Source organism: Phaseolus vulgaris, chromosome 1, assembly GCF_051622355.1.
Source record: "Phaseolus vulgaris cultivar YP4 chromosome 1, ASM5162235v1, whole genome shotgun sequence".
In the NCBI taxonomy this organism is placed as follows: domain Eukaryota; kingdom Viridiplantae; phylum Streptophyta; class Magnoliopsida; order Fabales; family Fabaceae; genus Phaseolus; species Phaseolus vulgaris.
This window is the reverse complement of record NC_143498.1, coordinates 7,836,722-7,855,182: the sequence shown is the minus strand read 5'-3', so window position 1 is coordinate 7,855,182 and position 18,461 is coordinate 7,836,722. Positions and strand designations below refer to the sequence as shown.

General features: G+C 32.2%; 1 protein-coding gene across 7 annotated transcripts; it reads right to left on the bottom strand.

The window, feature by feature from the left end:
* Positions 1 to 757: 757 nt before the first annotated feature.
* On the bottom strand, positions 758 to 10,599 carry LOC137813397 (glycosyltransferase BC10). Of its 7 annotated transcripts, none has more exons than XM_068615603.2 (12): positions 10,452 to 10,583; positions 10,104 to 10,353; positions 9,194 to 9,668; positions 5,427 to 5,525; positions 4,803 to 4,903; positions 4,646 to 4,717; positions 4,413 to 4,503; positions 3,105 to 3,185; positions 2,406 to 2,468; positions 2,198 to 2,320; positions 1,440 to 1,478; positions 758 to 1,323 (listed from the first exon to the last, which is right to left on the bottom strand). In XM_068615603.2, exons 3-12 carry the CDS (start codon positions 9,578 to 9,580, stop codon positions 1,195 to 1,197), a joined length of 1,185 nt encoding a protein of 394 aa, XP_068471704.1. In that variant the 5' UTR covers positions 9,581 to 9,668; positions 10,104 to 10,353; positions 10,452 to 10,583; the 3' UTR covers positions 758 to 1,194. The 7 variants fall into 7 exon arrangements, 4 of the variants coding, with proteins under 4 accessions (XP_068471704.1, XP_068471705.1, XP_068471707.1 ...); XM_068615604.2 differs by lacking the exon at positions 10,452 to 10,583 and adding an exon at positions 9,811 to 9,921; XM_068615606.2 differs by lacking the exon at positions 10,452 to 10,583 and adding an exon at positions 9,887 to 9,921.
* Between the last annotated feature and the right edge of the window lie 7,862 nt (positions 10,600 to 18,461).

The window sequence follows — 18,461 nt, the reverse complement described above, 5'->3', positions numbered from 1 at the left end:
ATGATGCAAACGACTTATAATTTTTTTAAAACGATCAACAATTTTATCATATGGTAGTAAAAAACACTACTCAACTTTTACACATCAAACAAAGCGTTTAAGTTTCTCAAATTTTAATATTTATAAATACTAGTTCCATAAATTAGTGAAAAATATTTGAACTAAAATCTTTAAATTCTAATTAAAAATATTCATATTGGAAAATATTTTAGTTAAATATAAAAATTATACAACGTAACAGATTAATAACAAAAAATTGTATAAAAATATTCTAACTTTTAAATTAATATTTATCAAATGTTAAACTTTTCAGGTAATTCCACTTTAAAAACACATTTAAGTTGAGATTTCAAATCAAATTAATGTGTTCTTAAAATCATACTCAAAATATAAAGCTTATAAAAGTAAATTTGTTGTTATATATGCAATTCACTATCAATCAAGATTGAGTGAAAGTGCAAAGTGAAACCAATGGAATGTATGAACACTACTCATGTTCTTACAGGCCTAGTGTGAACTTCTTACATCTCCTTTACATGCCTGCCAGTAAGCTATAAATTAAGAGATTGGCAGTGTTGATAATCAATTCTCTTTTATTTACATAGATTAAGTGCATTCATCTCCATTTTTGCTTTCATGCCAAACTCGTCTGAACATGTATTAACTAATCAAATACTAATGATTAAACTAAATTTAAAGAAATAAATTGTGAAACAAGAGCATACATTTGTCAAATTCTAAAACAAAACACAGAGAATTGTTCCAAAATTCTGCGCATAACTGCTAAACCATTGATTAGGTAACATTTAATGCATGACTGCAGAAGAATTTCCGATGCAATAACAGTCATAGGTGACAGTTAACTTCCAGAGTCCATATCAAACCAAACCTTAGCCCTCCCTCTCTAGTCTCTATCAAGGATACCAAAACTTATCCTTAAGGGAAATCTATGATGTTTTCAATACTTTAAAAAGAGTACAATAGGAACAGCAAATAATTAAACCAGACAAGCTCGGCAGTTCCGTCCAGCCCCAGAGAAAAGCAAATTTTAACCAAATCAGCTTCTTTGTGTTCCTAAGAAATTTTTCCGTTGTCTTAGGGCATTTCTCAAAAACAATTCGATATGTGCAAGACGGTGAGGCTGGGGATCACATGGTGTTGATTCACCAAAGAATGATGATAAATATAAATACTTTAGAATATTGTAGAATTAGAGTAGAGCTGGATCAATTTTTCCTGAGATTCTGGGAAAAACTTCCGGGCAAATAGATAACATGATCGTTTTGAGCCATTCAATACGCAAGGTGTAATCACCACTGTTCTCTGCAAGACGCATGGACGCGAAAATTAATAATAATGCATTCCTTATAAAGAAGCAGAAGCAAGGTCACACTACATGAACGAGCTCTGAACCTAAATTAGATGAATGAGATTTATACCTTCGCATCACTTGTAAAATGTGGACTTTCGTCAATGTACTGCGGTGAATGAAATCATGTTATTAAGTACAATTCAAGATAAATACTGTTTTGGAACAATGCGAAGTAAAAAGTAAATGGAAGTAACTAGGTGTGAAAACAAAAAATAATGAAAAGGGTCATGAGGGAAATGAAAAGGAACTTCATTAAGATCAATGAAATTACAAGTAACAACTTAATCGCCCGACACACGACAAACCCTGTAATGAAAACTATCAGCCTCATCATCCTTCTTCCACAAGTCTCGTAGAAAATTCTTTTAAGGAACCTACTATTTAACACAAGTGAAAATTCTGGAACAGGGAATTCATGTAAGTAAATTTTCCATTTCATTTTCCTTCTTTATTTCTCCTTAACACTTCAAAGTTATTAGAGTTGAACTTTTTGGACAACACTACAGTGTAAACACCCAATTGTCACTTCTCGATAGGAATGAACAAAAACAAAATCCATACCCATAAATATTTACGGCTTGAAACTGAATAGCTTAGTGGAAACCTGTTTATTCCTAGACAGACAACACTCGTTCCAGCCTTTACTATGCATAATTGAAATCCTAGACAGACATACCAAAAAAACTGCACCTAAGTTTTGACCAGATCATTAACACAATGTCAATCATGGGAAACTAAAAGCAAGTAGATAGCAAAAATATCTTCGAGGATTCAAATTAACATAGCAAACACATCTGAAGGGAATGAGTAAATTTTGTCACATACTGCTATGTTTTTCATGACTTGATAAGTAACATCCCGAGCTCTGAATGACCTCGGATGCCATTTTCCTTCAGACCAATCAACATATGTTACTGACCAATTTGCGATTCCACCTGGATCAAGCATCTAAATACACACTAAGCGAGTTAGCTAGGAGAAAAGAGAGATGCCTATCATTGCAATACAAAAGCGAACAGATTGGTGCACTGACATTAAAGAAGGTTGGCAGGTAATGCTCATCAGCGTAGCAGTTGCGGTTTCCCTCCATATTTGGCTGGGAAGTTTAAAACATGAACAGTATTTTGTCAGTGAAGCTACAAGTGTAATAGTGACTTTGCTCAGCGTGATAAAATAAAATTAACCGTCCGATCATCAGTCAATTTATCAAGAGAAGCGTTTAGTTTAAAAAAACCATTGATACAACATGCTGCAGCAAGAACACCACTGACAACACCAGAATAAAAAATTATCACCGGCATCTTACTTTAACAAATGTCATTTCTTAATAGAAAACGAAAAACTATATTTAAATGAGTATAGATAAAAATAACAAAAGAAGGCAAAGAGCGAAGAACCAGTATAGTTAGTTAATTGGTAGATATCAGATATTAACAGGATACTGATAACTACGTACAGGAAATCTTGATAATCTTCGAGCAAACTTAATGCAGCAAAATGCTAATACAGGGGATTTCTTTCTAAATAAGTTTAAAATAAAAATATATCTGAAAAACAGTGGACAAAAAAATTGAAAATAATGGTGGGCTATTGTTCAGAAGACATAAATACATTTACCTATAGTAACATTCTTAACAAAGCTGATAGGATCACAGAAATAATACCAAATGGATCAAACAATCCATCCAGTTAGCAAACAAATAAACACAAGAGGTTCTTAACAACATAGTACCCTGCAATGGTGCTTGAATTTTGTAAAATAGAGACTGTCGGCCATAATTATTATAGCATGCTGCCGTTTCATTGAGAACCACTGCATGTGAAACCACAAGATCCGAATCAGCTGCATGGCAGAGAAGTTTGAAATGGTTTCCAACACTGCTAAATTTGTAATATAAAACCCATTTTTCATGCAAATTTGGACTATTATGAATGGAAATGCATGTTAGAGGACGCATGAATGACAAAATAAAGTGCACTCTGATGTCAAAAACTTCTGCTAGGTGGCATGAAAACACTGCATGTAAATTTTTTTTACGATTATGATGTCTTTCACTGCATGTCAAAAACTTCTTCCACAAACTAAGTATGAAGTTTGACAACTTAAAATGATTGGAAGACAATTATATTGCCCAACAACAACTCCAAGGTAATATATTTTAGAGTTAATGAAATGGTGAAAGAAATAAGCTATTGTTTTTCTTGTTTTTCATAGTGCATATAATGAAGGATTGCCTAATAAAGGAAAGGACAGCAAATTAGGATGTACATGAATTCCTCAGTAACATCGCTCTTGCTATAAAAAGGGAGGGGGGGGGAATACATAAATGAAGTCCATTTTATTTCCATTGTGCTATAATCTGTAGATATGGATAAGTAGAGCGTATAATGACCAAAAAGGGGAGAAACATGTGACGAAAGTAGGCAACAAAGCTTCTTTCCTACCAGATTAGGTAGGCAATGTGAAGTGAAGTTATAAGCAACCAAGCACTAAAGGAACCAAACACTTAAAGTACTCCACTGAGTATCACAGGCTTTTTACTCAATATGGGATTTAAACACACTACAATGCCCAAGTTCCCATTGAAACACCACCCTTGATAGTCGACACATTCAATCAATTTCCCCATTACTCTTTGTGCATGTTTGACTTGGCGTTTGAAGCACATATCCACATTTTGGATGCGTAAAATGAAAACTACTCATAGTAGTTTCAACTAGGATTTGGATCATGGATCCGCATTTGAATTGATTTAACTCAAAATCAAACTGCACTTCACCAGTCAGAAACCCCATAGGCAACCCTTTCTAAGACACCAACAACCAACTCTGATACTAATTGGATAAGCAACTCACCCTACAAGCCAGTTGTTAAGGGAGGAGAAATAAACACTTAAATACTTTAACGAGCATCTCATAATACCCAAGTTCATACAAAAAGATATAGCAAAAGGGAAGATGCCATTAATGAAACACTTCAATTGAATGGACGCTCAATTTTTTTAGTACAAGTAGATATCAACATCCATATAAGTTATACCTGGGATCCCTTTCTGAAATCTTTCTTTTCCACTTCAGGCAACATATATTCTATATACCTGCCATTTCCATGAGGACCAGGATCCACATAGCTTTATCCAAAAGGTGAAGGGGGAAAATAGAGACAGATTAGTCCGAATTACCATCCAGAAATTCTGTAGTGTAGAATCTTTACTGAAAGGAAAAAGTTAGAATTTCATCAACTAATTTGTAGCAAGTCTTATATTTTCTTACCTGTCAATAAAGCTGACATTTGTTAATAATAAGTAGTTGTACACAAAATCAAAGCGACGCACAGGTATACAACTGAAGCACAAATGAATGTGCAGTTGATTAGATTAAATCCCACAAATTATGACTTGCAGAGAAAAAAAACTAGATAACAAAAGACCTGTCAGACAACAAAACAAAATGTTGATTATCAGGGTCTAAAAGTGCATTTGCCAAAAGTCTCCTTTCTGCCTCAACCATAGAAATTTTTCCCCAGCCTACCTGCAAGAAAGTGAAAACAAATTGGCATAAAGAAACAAAATAGCTTGACCTTATGAAAATTGGATGCATGATAAGCACCAGATAATCATAACAATTGAAGAAAGTTTTTCAGATTATTTTTTCTGGTGTTCGCAATGTTTCTGTAGCTCTGCCTCCAATTATCAATTCTACCATACTATCATCTGAAGAGTCGGATCCATGTACTGTTTCCAGGAGAATAAATATATGCTTTCATGTATATATAGAAAATAAAAGTGCTCATATGAGTGCTAGTTCTCACTGCTTAGTTGATTGAGAGAGAAAAGGGCAGCTTTGTTACAGCTTAAAGAAAAAACGAGTAACATACATTTTTAATACTCTCCAATTCTGATCAATTGATAACTCTTCATTAAAAAACATACATCAAAATGCATATAGTGTTCAGATTTTTAATCATCCTTAACTTATGTTGGAATTGGAACTTGAAACTGTCATATAAAGTGCTTGTAAATTATATATTCGAATCACGTGCTAGAAACCATACCAGCTCACTATGAATGTCTCGACCAACAAAATAGGGGCTGACATGTATTGGTTTGTCCTTTGATGCATGTACATAAACAGAGAATTTTCCCTCATGGCCCTGCATTTGGTAATGGATATAAATCAAATATAATGGAAGCAGCATATCATTACCACATTCATAGGAAAAGGAATAGAACTAATACTTTTCCAGACTCCAGAATGACAAGCATACATTGATATTTTACTAAAAGAGAAAAGCATGCCACAGATATATCCTGGTATTCTAGCCTTATTGGGAGCACGTATAGAACAATGCTCAAATTTCTATTGTTAGAAGAGAGGCATAAATAGAAATTCAGATACTAGAAGCTACTACTCTGACCTAAGGCATAAGCTCCCAAAATTTCCTACATAGATTCAATACTATTAGGTTTGGTAAGTGTGTGTCTAATGCTTGACCACGAACTGTTGGGTTTATATTCACATGAGTGTTGCTGCAGTAATTCATATAAATGTTAATCACATCTTAATATGGATGTGTTCTAAAACTAATTTAGGCATGTGCTACATCTAACAACCTGCTAGCTCAAGCATATAAATCAAATGCACAAAGCTTGTTACACACACACATATTTATATATATATAAATATACCCAATCTTTCCCAAAATGATGTGACAATCAATATTTTGTTTGATCTCTAGTGAAAGCTGGATTGATCCAATTGGAAGCAATGTGAAGAGTGGCCCGGTTATCACAAATCAACTTCATCCTGAAATCTTCTAACTTTAATTGCTGAAGTAATTAATTAGCCATCCCAATTTACATGTTGTGCCCAGTACATGGTTCAGCCACTATATTCCATGAGATTAAGATTTCTTCCCAAGAAAAATGCAATAGCTTGACATGAAAGTTCTATCACATGGCAATCCTGCTCAATCTAGGTTGACAAGGCTATCACAGGATATTCAGCCTCTACACTCCATGAGCGTAGCGTTTAGCCACAAGACAACCCTTTAACCGATTTATGCTACCATTAAGTTCAATCTTGATTGTATGACCCATCTACAATAAACAATGATCTTCTAGGAGGTTAGCAAATGGGAAGAAAAAAGCATCTCAAAGAAAGTGATATAAATTAAACAGATCCTGATGGTGTAGATGTGCTTAACTAATTTACGTATGTGGTACATAAATGTGCTACATCTAACAAATATCCCTTCTCATGCAGCTCCTTAATCACATTCACTCTTGTTCCCATGCTTCTCACATCCCAATCTCTAATATTCTGGTGTCATGTGTCAATTTTATTAGACTCCTCCCGTTCCCTCTTAACAAACTTCTCGAAATACATTCCCATTCCTTCTTCTTCCCTGCTTCTCTTTATACTCAGCTTACTAAACATGAATTGGACCATCAGGCCCAATAAAAATTTATAACAATTAGGTCTAAAATTATGCTCCACGAGGGCTTGAAATGTTGAATGGCCAATTGTGTCATATCATAAGTCCAAAAAATGGCATTACCATGTTACTCGCAAGTCCAGAAATCTTGTTGCATAATCAGGAGAATTGTTATAATTAAGTGCAGATTCCATTCTATATTTATTAGTGTTATAATTAAGTGCAGATTCCATTTTATATTTATTATGACAGATTTGTAAGTTATTTGATTTTATTTGATTTGTACAGCTTTAAACACCCATTATTTCTGGCTTTCATTACCTATTATTTCTTTCCTTAATTAGATTGTAAAACAGTCTATAAATAGAGACTGTAATCACATTTGTAAAAAGACATCAGAAATATATTTCATCTAAAAAGACCTCTCTTGTTTTGTAAAGTTCCCTTTAAGCTGAGCTGAGAAATATAATTGTTACTACAGACACAACGGGAACACTACGGAAGTTATTTTAATAGTCCCCAATAGTTGAAATATAGCTTTCTCTTTATAACATGGAGGAGGGGGTTATATGGCTATTCCAGTTTCAAATATTCCAAGAGAATTGTGGGTTCTTTGAAGGGAGACACCGAGGAGATTTGACACCAACAAATCGTGAATAAACCTACATAAAAGACCAAGGCATCACCTTCAACTCAACCTAAAAGAAATAGGATTGTTGGTCTTTCTACTTATATATTGTTCACCTTATTCATTTTAACCCAATGTGAGACTTCCTACTCACCTTGGATTCCTAAATATTTCCCTCTCAAGTGTACATCTCTTCCACATTGGTACACCTCCCTCTCATGGTGAAACATTTTTTTAACCACAAACTGAAACAGAAGACTTTCGATACAAGAAATCTTCAAACTTTAGGATTCTTTACCTACTTTGTACCATATTCATCTGAAATGATCACCAAGACGAACTGTCAGCTCTAATACCACTTGTGGGTTCTTTGATGGGAGAACTAGGAAGATTCGACACAATTGAAACAAACCCATATACAACATCAAGACACCATCTTCAACCCAAAACTTCTTTGATGGGAGACACTAGAGAGATTCGACACAATTAGTTGTGAACAAACCCATAGACAACATCAACACACCATCTTCAACCCAAAACCTAAAGGCAGTAGGTTTATGGGTCTTTTTACTTATATATTGTTCATCTTACTCATTTTTAACTAATGTAGAACTTCCACCTTGAATTCCTAACAAGAACCTACTCCTACTGGCAAAGATGTGGTGTGAATCAATTGGCTAGAGCTACAGGATTGTTCAAATCCTCAGGATTTAGTAGTTCCCAAGCGTTCACTAACTCTTCACCTTGAGGAAAAGGTTAGGGTATTGTCAAAAACCAACCCTGATTACCAAGGTCTACAACTTGAGAAATATACCCAAGGAATCCAATGATCCAGTGTTGGAGGAGATAACAAAATAACTTTCTTTTTTGTTCATAACTAATTTCTGGTCTAGTTGTATAAGAGTGTGAACTTAAATCATCAAGCTTACTCAATGAAATAGTCCATACCAACGAAGCTATAATTTTAAAGCTATTCTATAAAACCAACTAAATACAAGATATCTAACATGCAAGAACTGAAAATTTCAGAAACAACTGGAGCGAAATTCAAAGATATCTAACATGCCAGAACTGAAAATTTCACAAAGCATTATGATTCTTGACTAAAATGAAAAGTGAGAAACTCTTAACTTTGCATCCAAATAGATAAGAGTATCATAAATAGGCACAAATTCTTGTTCCTTTATAACGCAAAGTAGCTGACTTTGCCAATGCTTATAATAATAGGGTCCTACAACTTTACAACTTATTTATTAACAGAAATTGGTCATTCCTTCATATTTTTCCATTGTAATCCAAATGTATTTCCACCCATGGATAAAGAAAATAAATCCAGCTTCAATCCCCCATTCAATCTCCACAATTTGAACACAAATTGCCAGCAGATTATCTGTTCATTGTCAATCAGTCTGCATCACAGGGTCGTGAATTGTCTCTTTTGCATAAGCAAACCAGTCTTTCCCAGCATTTACATCTCCTATAATCTTTAGAAGGTGCTCGTTTCATCTGTACTTATATATTGAAATGGAATATAGCAATAGAAAGACAAAACACGACTATAATATATTATTCAGTTCTGCAGATCACTTATGGTCCCATTCTCAAACTAATGCAACTAAAATAACCCAAATATACAAGTTGTAGGATAAAACTACCAACAAAACAAGAAAAATTGAAAAACTTAATAGACATAACATCACATAAAAAAGAAGGCACGAGAGAAAAGTTCATGGTCTTAGGAGGAGGAATTTCAAACCTTAAAGAACATGTGCCAGAGCTTCTCGAAAGGCAACGAACCCGGAGTCAAAAACAAAAAAGCTACTTTAGGTCTCTTGGTTATCACAGGATAATAGTTGAGAATCTCGTTAATAACAACCCGAGACTCAACCTCCGCATCAGTCAATTCGCGCGACTGAGCCGCAGGCGGTAGATTGAAAGTACTGCCACCGCAACCACTGGAGGAGAAAAGGGAGCAGGAGGAGGGGCTCAGCGGCGGATACACGTAGGCAGCAAAGAGAAACACACACACTATGGAAACAAGAACAATAATCCAAGTAGGCCTCCTCAACTGTGGCCGGCTTCTTGACCCAACCATGATCAAAAGATTCCTTATGAATTGCGGCCATGCACGTTCCTTCTTCATCTAAGTTCAAGGTACCTCACCAGCTTCCCCATACATCCACCGTCCATCAACATTCATTCATCTGTTCAAACTCAACAACTCCGTCTCACTGCCAATTACCAAAAACACAAAAAACATTTCAATTACCAAAACCACACGCCTCTATAACAATCAACATTTCTAATTTCTCCTCACTCTCCTTTCACATTCAATAAAAAAAAAAAAAAAACACTCCAGATCTTATCCCCTACCTAATCAAGCCACAAACACAACATTAAACCATAAATTTCAACCAAAACTAAACGCAAATGAACAAGATCCACGCACAGAGCACAACAGCGTCTCGTTATGAAGCACGAACCCTAGCACAAACAATTCGAGTCAAACACCGAAAAACATAAAACCAAAGAAATTCTCTCTCTGCGTAATGAGAAAGTGAAAGAGAGAGAGGATTGGAGATTCCAGATCTTAAATTGACTGATTCAAATAAGAACGGAAAGAGAAGAGGTAAAATGCGAATGAACGAAGGAACGAGAATGAATACCTGTGATCCAGCGAGGGATCTAAGGGAGAACAAATCTGAATGAAGCGCGAAGCAGAGAACCGAAGAAGAATGATAATAAAACAAATTTTGAAAAGAAAAAAAAAGATGGTGGAAGAGAAGAATGGGAGTGCAGAAAGAAGAAAAGAGGAGGGAGACAGGGACAGAGTGTTGAAGGGAAATAAGAGAGAAGATTGGTTATGAAGGTTTGATTCAGATTTGTGAAGCCAAGTGGAGAGCGTTGATTCCGCTCCTGTTAAATAATGCTAATAATTAACAAACTAATTCATCATTTGGATTAATTAATTTTAATTAATGTATGAAATGCACCAGTGGTAGCAGCAGACAAACCTGGGCGTTGCGTTTCTGTGTTAGGCTCTTTCTCCGCCAATCACTGTCGCGCACTTCATCTTGTCATGTCACAATCTTCTCTCCAGTACTCTCTGCATTTATCTCATGTATGTATGTATATTCATCATTATTATCATTATTCACTCCCTCCCCCCTATTCTTTTTCAAATAATCTATATTCTACAAATTCAATTAAAATATAAGTAAATTAATTCTATATTAGTATTAGATAAATTAATTTTTTAAAAATATTAATTAATTTGTTCCCTTTGTATAAAGAGGATTCACCTCTTATTTAATGGGGCATTAGTAAGTTGACCAAATAGACCACATGCACATTATTATTACCTTTATTGCAAAATTCACTTATTTCAAACTTTCTTCTATTAATTTTTAATTTTCACAAAAAACAAGAAAATGACTATTTTTTTTTGTTTTTTCCTCCACTAATAACTAAAACTCATCTCATGTTTGTTTTCATTCTTCTCGCTTTTTGTAAGTCAAACATACAATTTTTTTATTTTTTTATTTATTTTTTTGTCAAAACTAGTATTTTACTTGGGGAATGTTATATATATATTTGGGATATCATTTATTTACAAATTTGAAAAGAAAATTATAAGATCTAAAAAAAAATAAAAGAATCACTATATTTGGAAGAAAAAACTCGACACTTTCTTTAATCCTAATTTCAAACATTATGATACTTATAATAAAGAAACTACTAAAATAAGTTTTTTTTACTTTTTTTAGTGTGAATTAAAATATTAAAATATTTTATACTAATTTATTGTTAATATAGATGTTATAATATTATAATATAGTTTATATTTTTAAAATTAGTTTATTAGATAAAAAAAATATTTGTTCCAAAAATTTCTTACTTTAAAGAAATCTAAAATTTGGATCAAGAATAAAAAAAATTGGAAAAAAACATATTTAACTATTTTTTTATATATTATTTTTTAAATTAAAAAAAAATACCCAACACTAAATTGTCCAAAAACAATTTACTAAATCTAAAATTAGACGAAACTGAAAAAAAAATAGAAAAAATTCTTCATTGCCTTTTTTTTAGATATTTAAATGTGGAACAAATCGTGATCACACGTCTTGAATTGAATTTATAAGAATGGAAGAATGATTGAATGTGAGTTTACCAGTTCAATGTTCTCCTTTTCATTGATAGATCTAACAAAGGAACTTATTATATTAAAATATGGGACTAAATTTATTTTTTCATGTGACAATTATTGGGGATACCTTATCTTATTTTTATACGATATAGTAATATATTCTCAACCAACCCATACTTTTTTTAACGTAATGTGACTATTAAATATTAATTACAAAATTAATTTCCTTCCAAACTTATTGTTGTTTTATTTTTCATCATTACTAATAGTTTTATCCTCACTTTGGGCAGAAAATTGATTATCATATACTTCTTTCTTTATATAATAACTAGTTCAGCATTCATGTCCTAAAGTTAATATACATATATATAATATAAAACAAATTTATTAATTGGTGGTAGATAAAAAGATATTGATGTAAGTATTGAAAGCCAATATTTGATAATAAAACTATTGTTTAAATAAATAAAACATGTGGTTAACATGACAAAAGTCAAACATAACGTACATTAACTAATGAGATATAATCATATAATAACTTAATTGGCATGAAAAATAATATTTAAAGTATTAATTATTAGTATAAAAAACTTATTTATATCATAGGTGAAAAAAAATGAAAAAGATGCATATTTTAATAAAAAAAACATTTTTAGTCAATTATATTAGTATATGACATAAAAAATCACTTTTACATCACTTATATCTATGTTACATATATATATATATATATATGAAAAGACTATTTTACACTAATAAATTAACCAAATTACACATGAGCTTATTTTTGTAAACTAGCTATAATACAAGCAACTTTATCATTAAATAATTTGCATATGTTAGTTATAGTTGGAGATATCACCAAAGTTTATTTGCTTTATGTCCATATTTTGTAAGTCTCAATTGCTTGTTTAGTTTTTAATCATAAAGTTGTTAGCACAATGCAATTTATGAGTTTTTCGTTCATATTTAGGATGACTAAGACATTTTCCAAGGTGTAAATTTGATTTTTTCAATCAACACCAGAGTTCTCTAACTAAAACTTGCATTTTCTTTCTCAATGATTTTTTTTAAAGGCAATGATTGGTAAGTGGTTTTTTTATTATAAATTAGTCACTATATTTATTAAATTAAATATTATTTTAAATATTAAAAGAAAATTAATATATAAAGTAGTTTATATTATTAATAAAAATTTATATATTAGTTTCTAAATTAATATCTAACTAACTATTAAAATTTTAACTATTAATTTTATAATCAAATTTTGGTAGTTAATTAAATACTAATTTATAAATTTTATTAATAATATAAATTATTTTAAATATTAAAAATTTAAATCTTTTAAATAATATCTAATTTAATTAATATAGTAACTAATTATTTTTTATCTTTAAAATTAATTTTTATTTAATTAAATTCCTTTTGTAATGTACATTTTACATATGATACGAAGATATGTTATTCACGAGATTGACTTTTAATGAAGTCATTCTTAGAGAGAAGTAGTTGGAGATATAAGATTAGTTATGGAGATATGGGAAGAGTTGGCTTATATTTTAGAAATGTGGATATAGGTATTGGTGAGAACAAGCACACAACATGGACCCATGGGAGAAAACATTCATGAGTTGGTAAGAATGAGTCAACATATGGACACGTTCAAAACTAATGTTTTGACTACACGTATAATCATGGAGAAACTAAAATTAGGGGTGGCAATGCGGGTTGGTCTACCTTGCATAGGCTCGTCTCGTATTTAGCATGCAAAAAGTGAGTCGGGTTGGCCTGTCCCGCATAAAATTTGTGGGTTGATTTTTCTAGCCCGTTTCACATAAGGGTTGGTCCGCGGGTTTGCGGATCAGTCCGCATAAGAAATATTTATTAAAAAGTTAATTTTTTAAATAAAAAATTTGAATTTTTTTTATTTAGATGCATTAAGTAAATTGTCTCATAATATTATTTTCATGAAACATGCGTAGTAAGATTTTGTTAAAAATTTCGAAATGTAAAATATGAGGCTACATGAAGAAAATATGGGAGTGTAGAAAAAAATATACATTTTAAAGTTATGCGGGTTATGCGGGCCAACCCGCTCCGCCCCAGACTTGGCCCGCGCGGGCTGCGAGTTATGCGGGGCAGGCCTAAGCGGGCCAGCAGTTTGAAATAAGCAACCGGCCCCGCGTTTTTTTAAGCGGGGCACGAGCCGGCCTGCACGGCTCGCCCCACTTTACCACCCCTAACCAAGACTTTGCCTATAGTTCAACCCCAAAAATCTTGTGACTTTAAATAATATTGCATATGTGAATGTCACATTGTCCATATTTAGTTTCTTCCCTAATCAGAAGCTATCTGAAATCTAGGGCTCTCCCATTTACAAGTTGTTAAATAATGGGATTTGTCAAGTTTATTATTAGATTTGAAAACATCATTATTGTGTATACTGCAAATCAACCTGTCTTCTTTTTCTGCATGCAAATGGTAGAGTCCATTGTGTATTTCAGCTTGACCAATCATCTTCAAAGAATGCTTCTCCTGTATCTGACAAACATTATGATAAAAAAACAAGTTGGCATCTCTAGGATGTTGTTAGTCGCTGAACAAAATATATATTCAATGTAAATTCATATATGTACAAGACATTATGTAGAGTTATGTTCTTTGACAAAGTCACGGTTCCAGCATACATAAAAGTAACAATATGATTATTGGGTAACTTAACTTTCACATGTTTTTTTTGTAATAGTTTATAAAGAAAGAATTGGAGCATGATACATGATTAGTGACTCCTGTATCAAGAATCCAATTACTTATACCTTCCTTACCTGAGTTTTGGCTCATTTTTGGACATTCTCCTTTGGTGTTTTAATCGTTTTCTCTTTATTTTTGGAATTTTGAATCATATCCACAAGTTGTTCAAGTTTTTCCGTTCCAAAGCCTTTGATAATATGTTCATTAAGAGTTCCTTCATGGGTAGATTTCCCTTTTTCAGCTTCATTTTCTTCATCCTTCTCAAAAGCATTGGCAACACTTTTTTGTTTTATCCATGGTGGAAAACCGTGTTTGGAATAACACTTATCTATTTTGTGGTTCATCTTGTTGCAGAAAGAATATTATTTTCCATAGTTTTTTCCTCTTCCTCTTCCATAGTTGCGCCACCCATGATTACCGTTGTTGGTTTTTTTCTTTGTTCTTTGTTGATTAGCGCTATTAATCAAGAGCTTCGTGTCTATTCCCATGCTCTCATTCAAATGTCTTTCTTGTTGTAAAACTAAAGAAAAGACACGATTAATATCTGGTAAAGGTTCCGTTAGCAAGATTTGCGTTTTAACAGTGTTGTATGTTTCTCCTAATCCTTTCAAGAAGCACATCACCCGCTCAAAATCCTTATAATTTGCTATAGTTTTTATCATCCCGCAACCACACTTCATCTTCCACACACAGGCTGGCAAAGGGAGTAAAGATTCCAACTCCTCCCACAAAGTTTTGGAATTAGTGTAATAGTTTGTGATACTCCTTTCACCTTGTTGGAGTTGATCTCTTGTAAGAGGTTCGAAACACAAAAGTGATTACTTTTTGCAAATCTTTCTCTAAGGTCTACCCACAGTTCTTTTGCACTATAAATATACACATTTCTTTGAGCTATCTGCGTTGTAAGACTTCGCGTGATCCATGAGATCACCATGACGTTGCACCTCTCCCACGCTTCGTATTGATTGTCATTACGTTAAGGTTATGGTATCTCTCTGTTAACAAATTTGAACTTGTTCTTTGAAAGTAGGGCACGCTTCATTGCTCTACTCCAAGAATAGTAGTTGGATCCATCAAGATGCGACATGACTAAAATCATTGTTGGAATTTCCCCTGGATGAAGATAGTATGCATTGCTTGGATTTTGTTGATCATTCCTGGAGAAGCTTTCTTGTGTCGCAGCCATGAGGAAAAAGAAGCCAAGAAAGAGGAAAAGAAAACGAGGAGAGGTTCGTAGGAGGAGAGAAAAAAAAAAAGAGGCAGTGGAGCAGAGCGGCTTATACCTGCTCTGATACCATCTTGAAGTTCTACATTTCTTAATCAAAAAAATGGGCAAGATGGATCAGGTGAGAAGCGGTGCACAAAAAGCAATTAGAAGAGTGGAAAAACAGAATTTTTATTTCTTGTGTACTACGCATCTACTGATGCCAAGGTTTTTTATATTACATAAGGAAAAAAGGTACTTTAATGGGCTTTGATAAACAAAAACCAACAAAGCCCAAACTAAAGAAAAAAAAAACAAAAGGACAAAAACACTAAAATATATTTATGTGCTACTTCACATAACCACATTCTTGATCATAATAGCTTGATAGAGAGTTTGACATACAAGATAATCACAAGAGTTTGGGTTTAACACACAATCAATATTAAAATTAACAAATAGAAGTTATTTTTAAAAGGTTAAAACATGAAGAAAATGTTGTAAGTTTATTTTAATCGATTAAAGTTTTATATAATCAATTAAACTATTCTTGATATATTTCATAATAGTATAATTGATTATCCACTTTGTTAACTAATTAAAATAGAGAACAAAAAAATTGTGTCTAAAAAATAATTAATTAAATTCTTTATTACTCAATTAACTTTGTTTTTAAGTTATCTAAAATAAATATATAAACTGAAATAACCGATTAACACATGTAATAATCGATTAAATTAGAGTGTGTTAAGTGATTTTAAAATTTTACTAAGAATAATCCATTACCAACTTATGATAGTCGATTAAATGTGTCTCAACTAGTTTTTACTTAGCGTTTTCATAACTCTATAAATAAAACTTTTGAATTTCTCTTTTAAATATATGAATATACTTTGAAAAGAAAAATTGCAATGTTGATTTCATAAAAATTTTAGTTATTTTCATTTGCTAAAAGAGTGCTTTTAAGATTGTTCAAGAAATCTATTAAAAGGTTCTGTAGTGTTACTGAATTACTTTTGTGTTGCTTTTGTTGTATTTTCTGGTAACATCTTTCTTTTTCCATGTTGTTGAAGTGTTTCCAGTTGTTTCCTCTTAAGTGTTCAAGAGTTGAATTGGTTAGTTTCCTTCTGGTGTAATCCAAAGGTAGGACATATCCTCTTAATTGTATTCAGGAGTTGATTTTGCATTATTTCCTATTTTGTATATGGTTTGCATGTGTTGAGTGCTTGTATGAAACATATAAAGATAATGGATTCTAATTATTCTAAGTTTGAATAGATGAGACTAAATATAAGATTAGTTGTGATTTTAGTATAAATTTCTACATGATATCTCTCTTTCTCTATCTTTTTTGTCTTGTCATTAATTATTTTTATCAATCTTGATTCCACAATCAATTGTATTCAGTTTTATTATAAGAATAATTTTTCAAAGAGCTTTTATAAAGGGTTAATCTTTTTCAAAAAGTTTTCAAAATCAATTCACCCCTTCCTCTTGGTTTAGCTCTGGCTTACATTCTTTTCCAGCAGGCCTACGTTACCATTCTTTGGAAAAAAATAATAATAAAAGATCTTGATTGAATGAGATCTTTAATTATATCGCAGACTTTTGTACACCACTTTAGTAGTGTCACTACAAGAAAATCATTAAATAGAAGCTAATTTTAGAGAGAAAAAAATAGTTACTATATTAGAGACTAAAAAAATTATTGGTATCTAAATCAATTTAGAAACTATTTATTAATAGTAGAAACTGCTTTAGATACCAATAATTTTTTTAGTCACTAAAATAATATATATTTAATAATTTTCTTGTAATGTATGTATGATGCTATGATGGTAAACAATAGAGTTTAGTTCGAGATGTGTTACTAGGAGAGGACATGATAGTTAGTAAGTGTTAAGGAAAAAATGAGTTAAGCTAACATAAGATGAAAGTCTTAAATATATTAAGTCTTATGGTTTGACACCTAAGTTTTATATAATAACAAATAAACAATTTTATGTGTCTAATACATTTATTCAGAGTTCAACAAGCGTAATCTTGACGAAGAACAAGTCTTTGGTTCAAAACATAACTCATGATTACAACACAAAGAAAAAAACAGACGACACCATGTTAGACATCCTACTCTAAAGAAGAAGTTGAAGTATACAAGATCAGAAGAATTCATCTATAAGGCTAAACAAGAAGCAACAGATGACCTTGGTTTTTCATATCCATAAAATCTTGCATCATGAGAGAAATAAGAAGAAGATCTAAAGAAGTTGATCAAAAACTTTTTTAGGTTGATGAAGTGTCAAGAAGTTTGACTCATAGAAGAATGAAGAAGAACACCAAGAGAAACAAGAAAAGGATCAAGAGTAGTTGCTTTGAAATGTCTTTTATCTTAATGAAGAGTAAGACACCATGCCATGAATATCAAACAACTCATTAAAGAGAAACAAGGTTAGATGTATATGACTTGAATAGAAACATCAATCGTCAGAATACTCAAGTCTAGCATATTAGACTCATCCTGAAAAGTGCTTTTCATTAAACCCATTCATAAGGTTTCATAATTGTAAATATACCAGACGATCTTTCACCCACCAGACTAAGAGTCTAAGAATTTTTATGATAACAAATACTATAAGATGTGTTATGATGTATAACCAAACTCATTCATGTATAGAACCACTAGAAACTATATATATCAAATGATACATGTGATACATGTTGCAGAGAATGAATGCTAAACAGTTGTCTTAGCTTAAACATGAAAGATGATGTTACACAAAGTATCAGACAATGTTAAACATTAGTGTAATACGATGACAGAAACGAACTTAGTATCAGCTAAATTGGAAGTGACAAACGCATAAGAGTTGTATCAAAGGTCTCATTAAGACATCAGACGATGTCTACAAAAAAAAACTC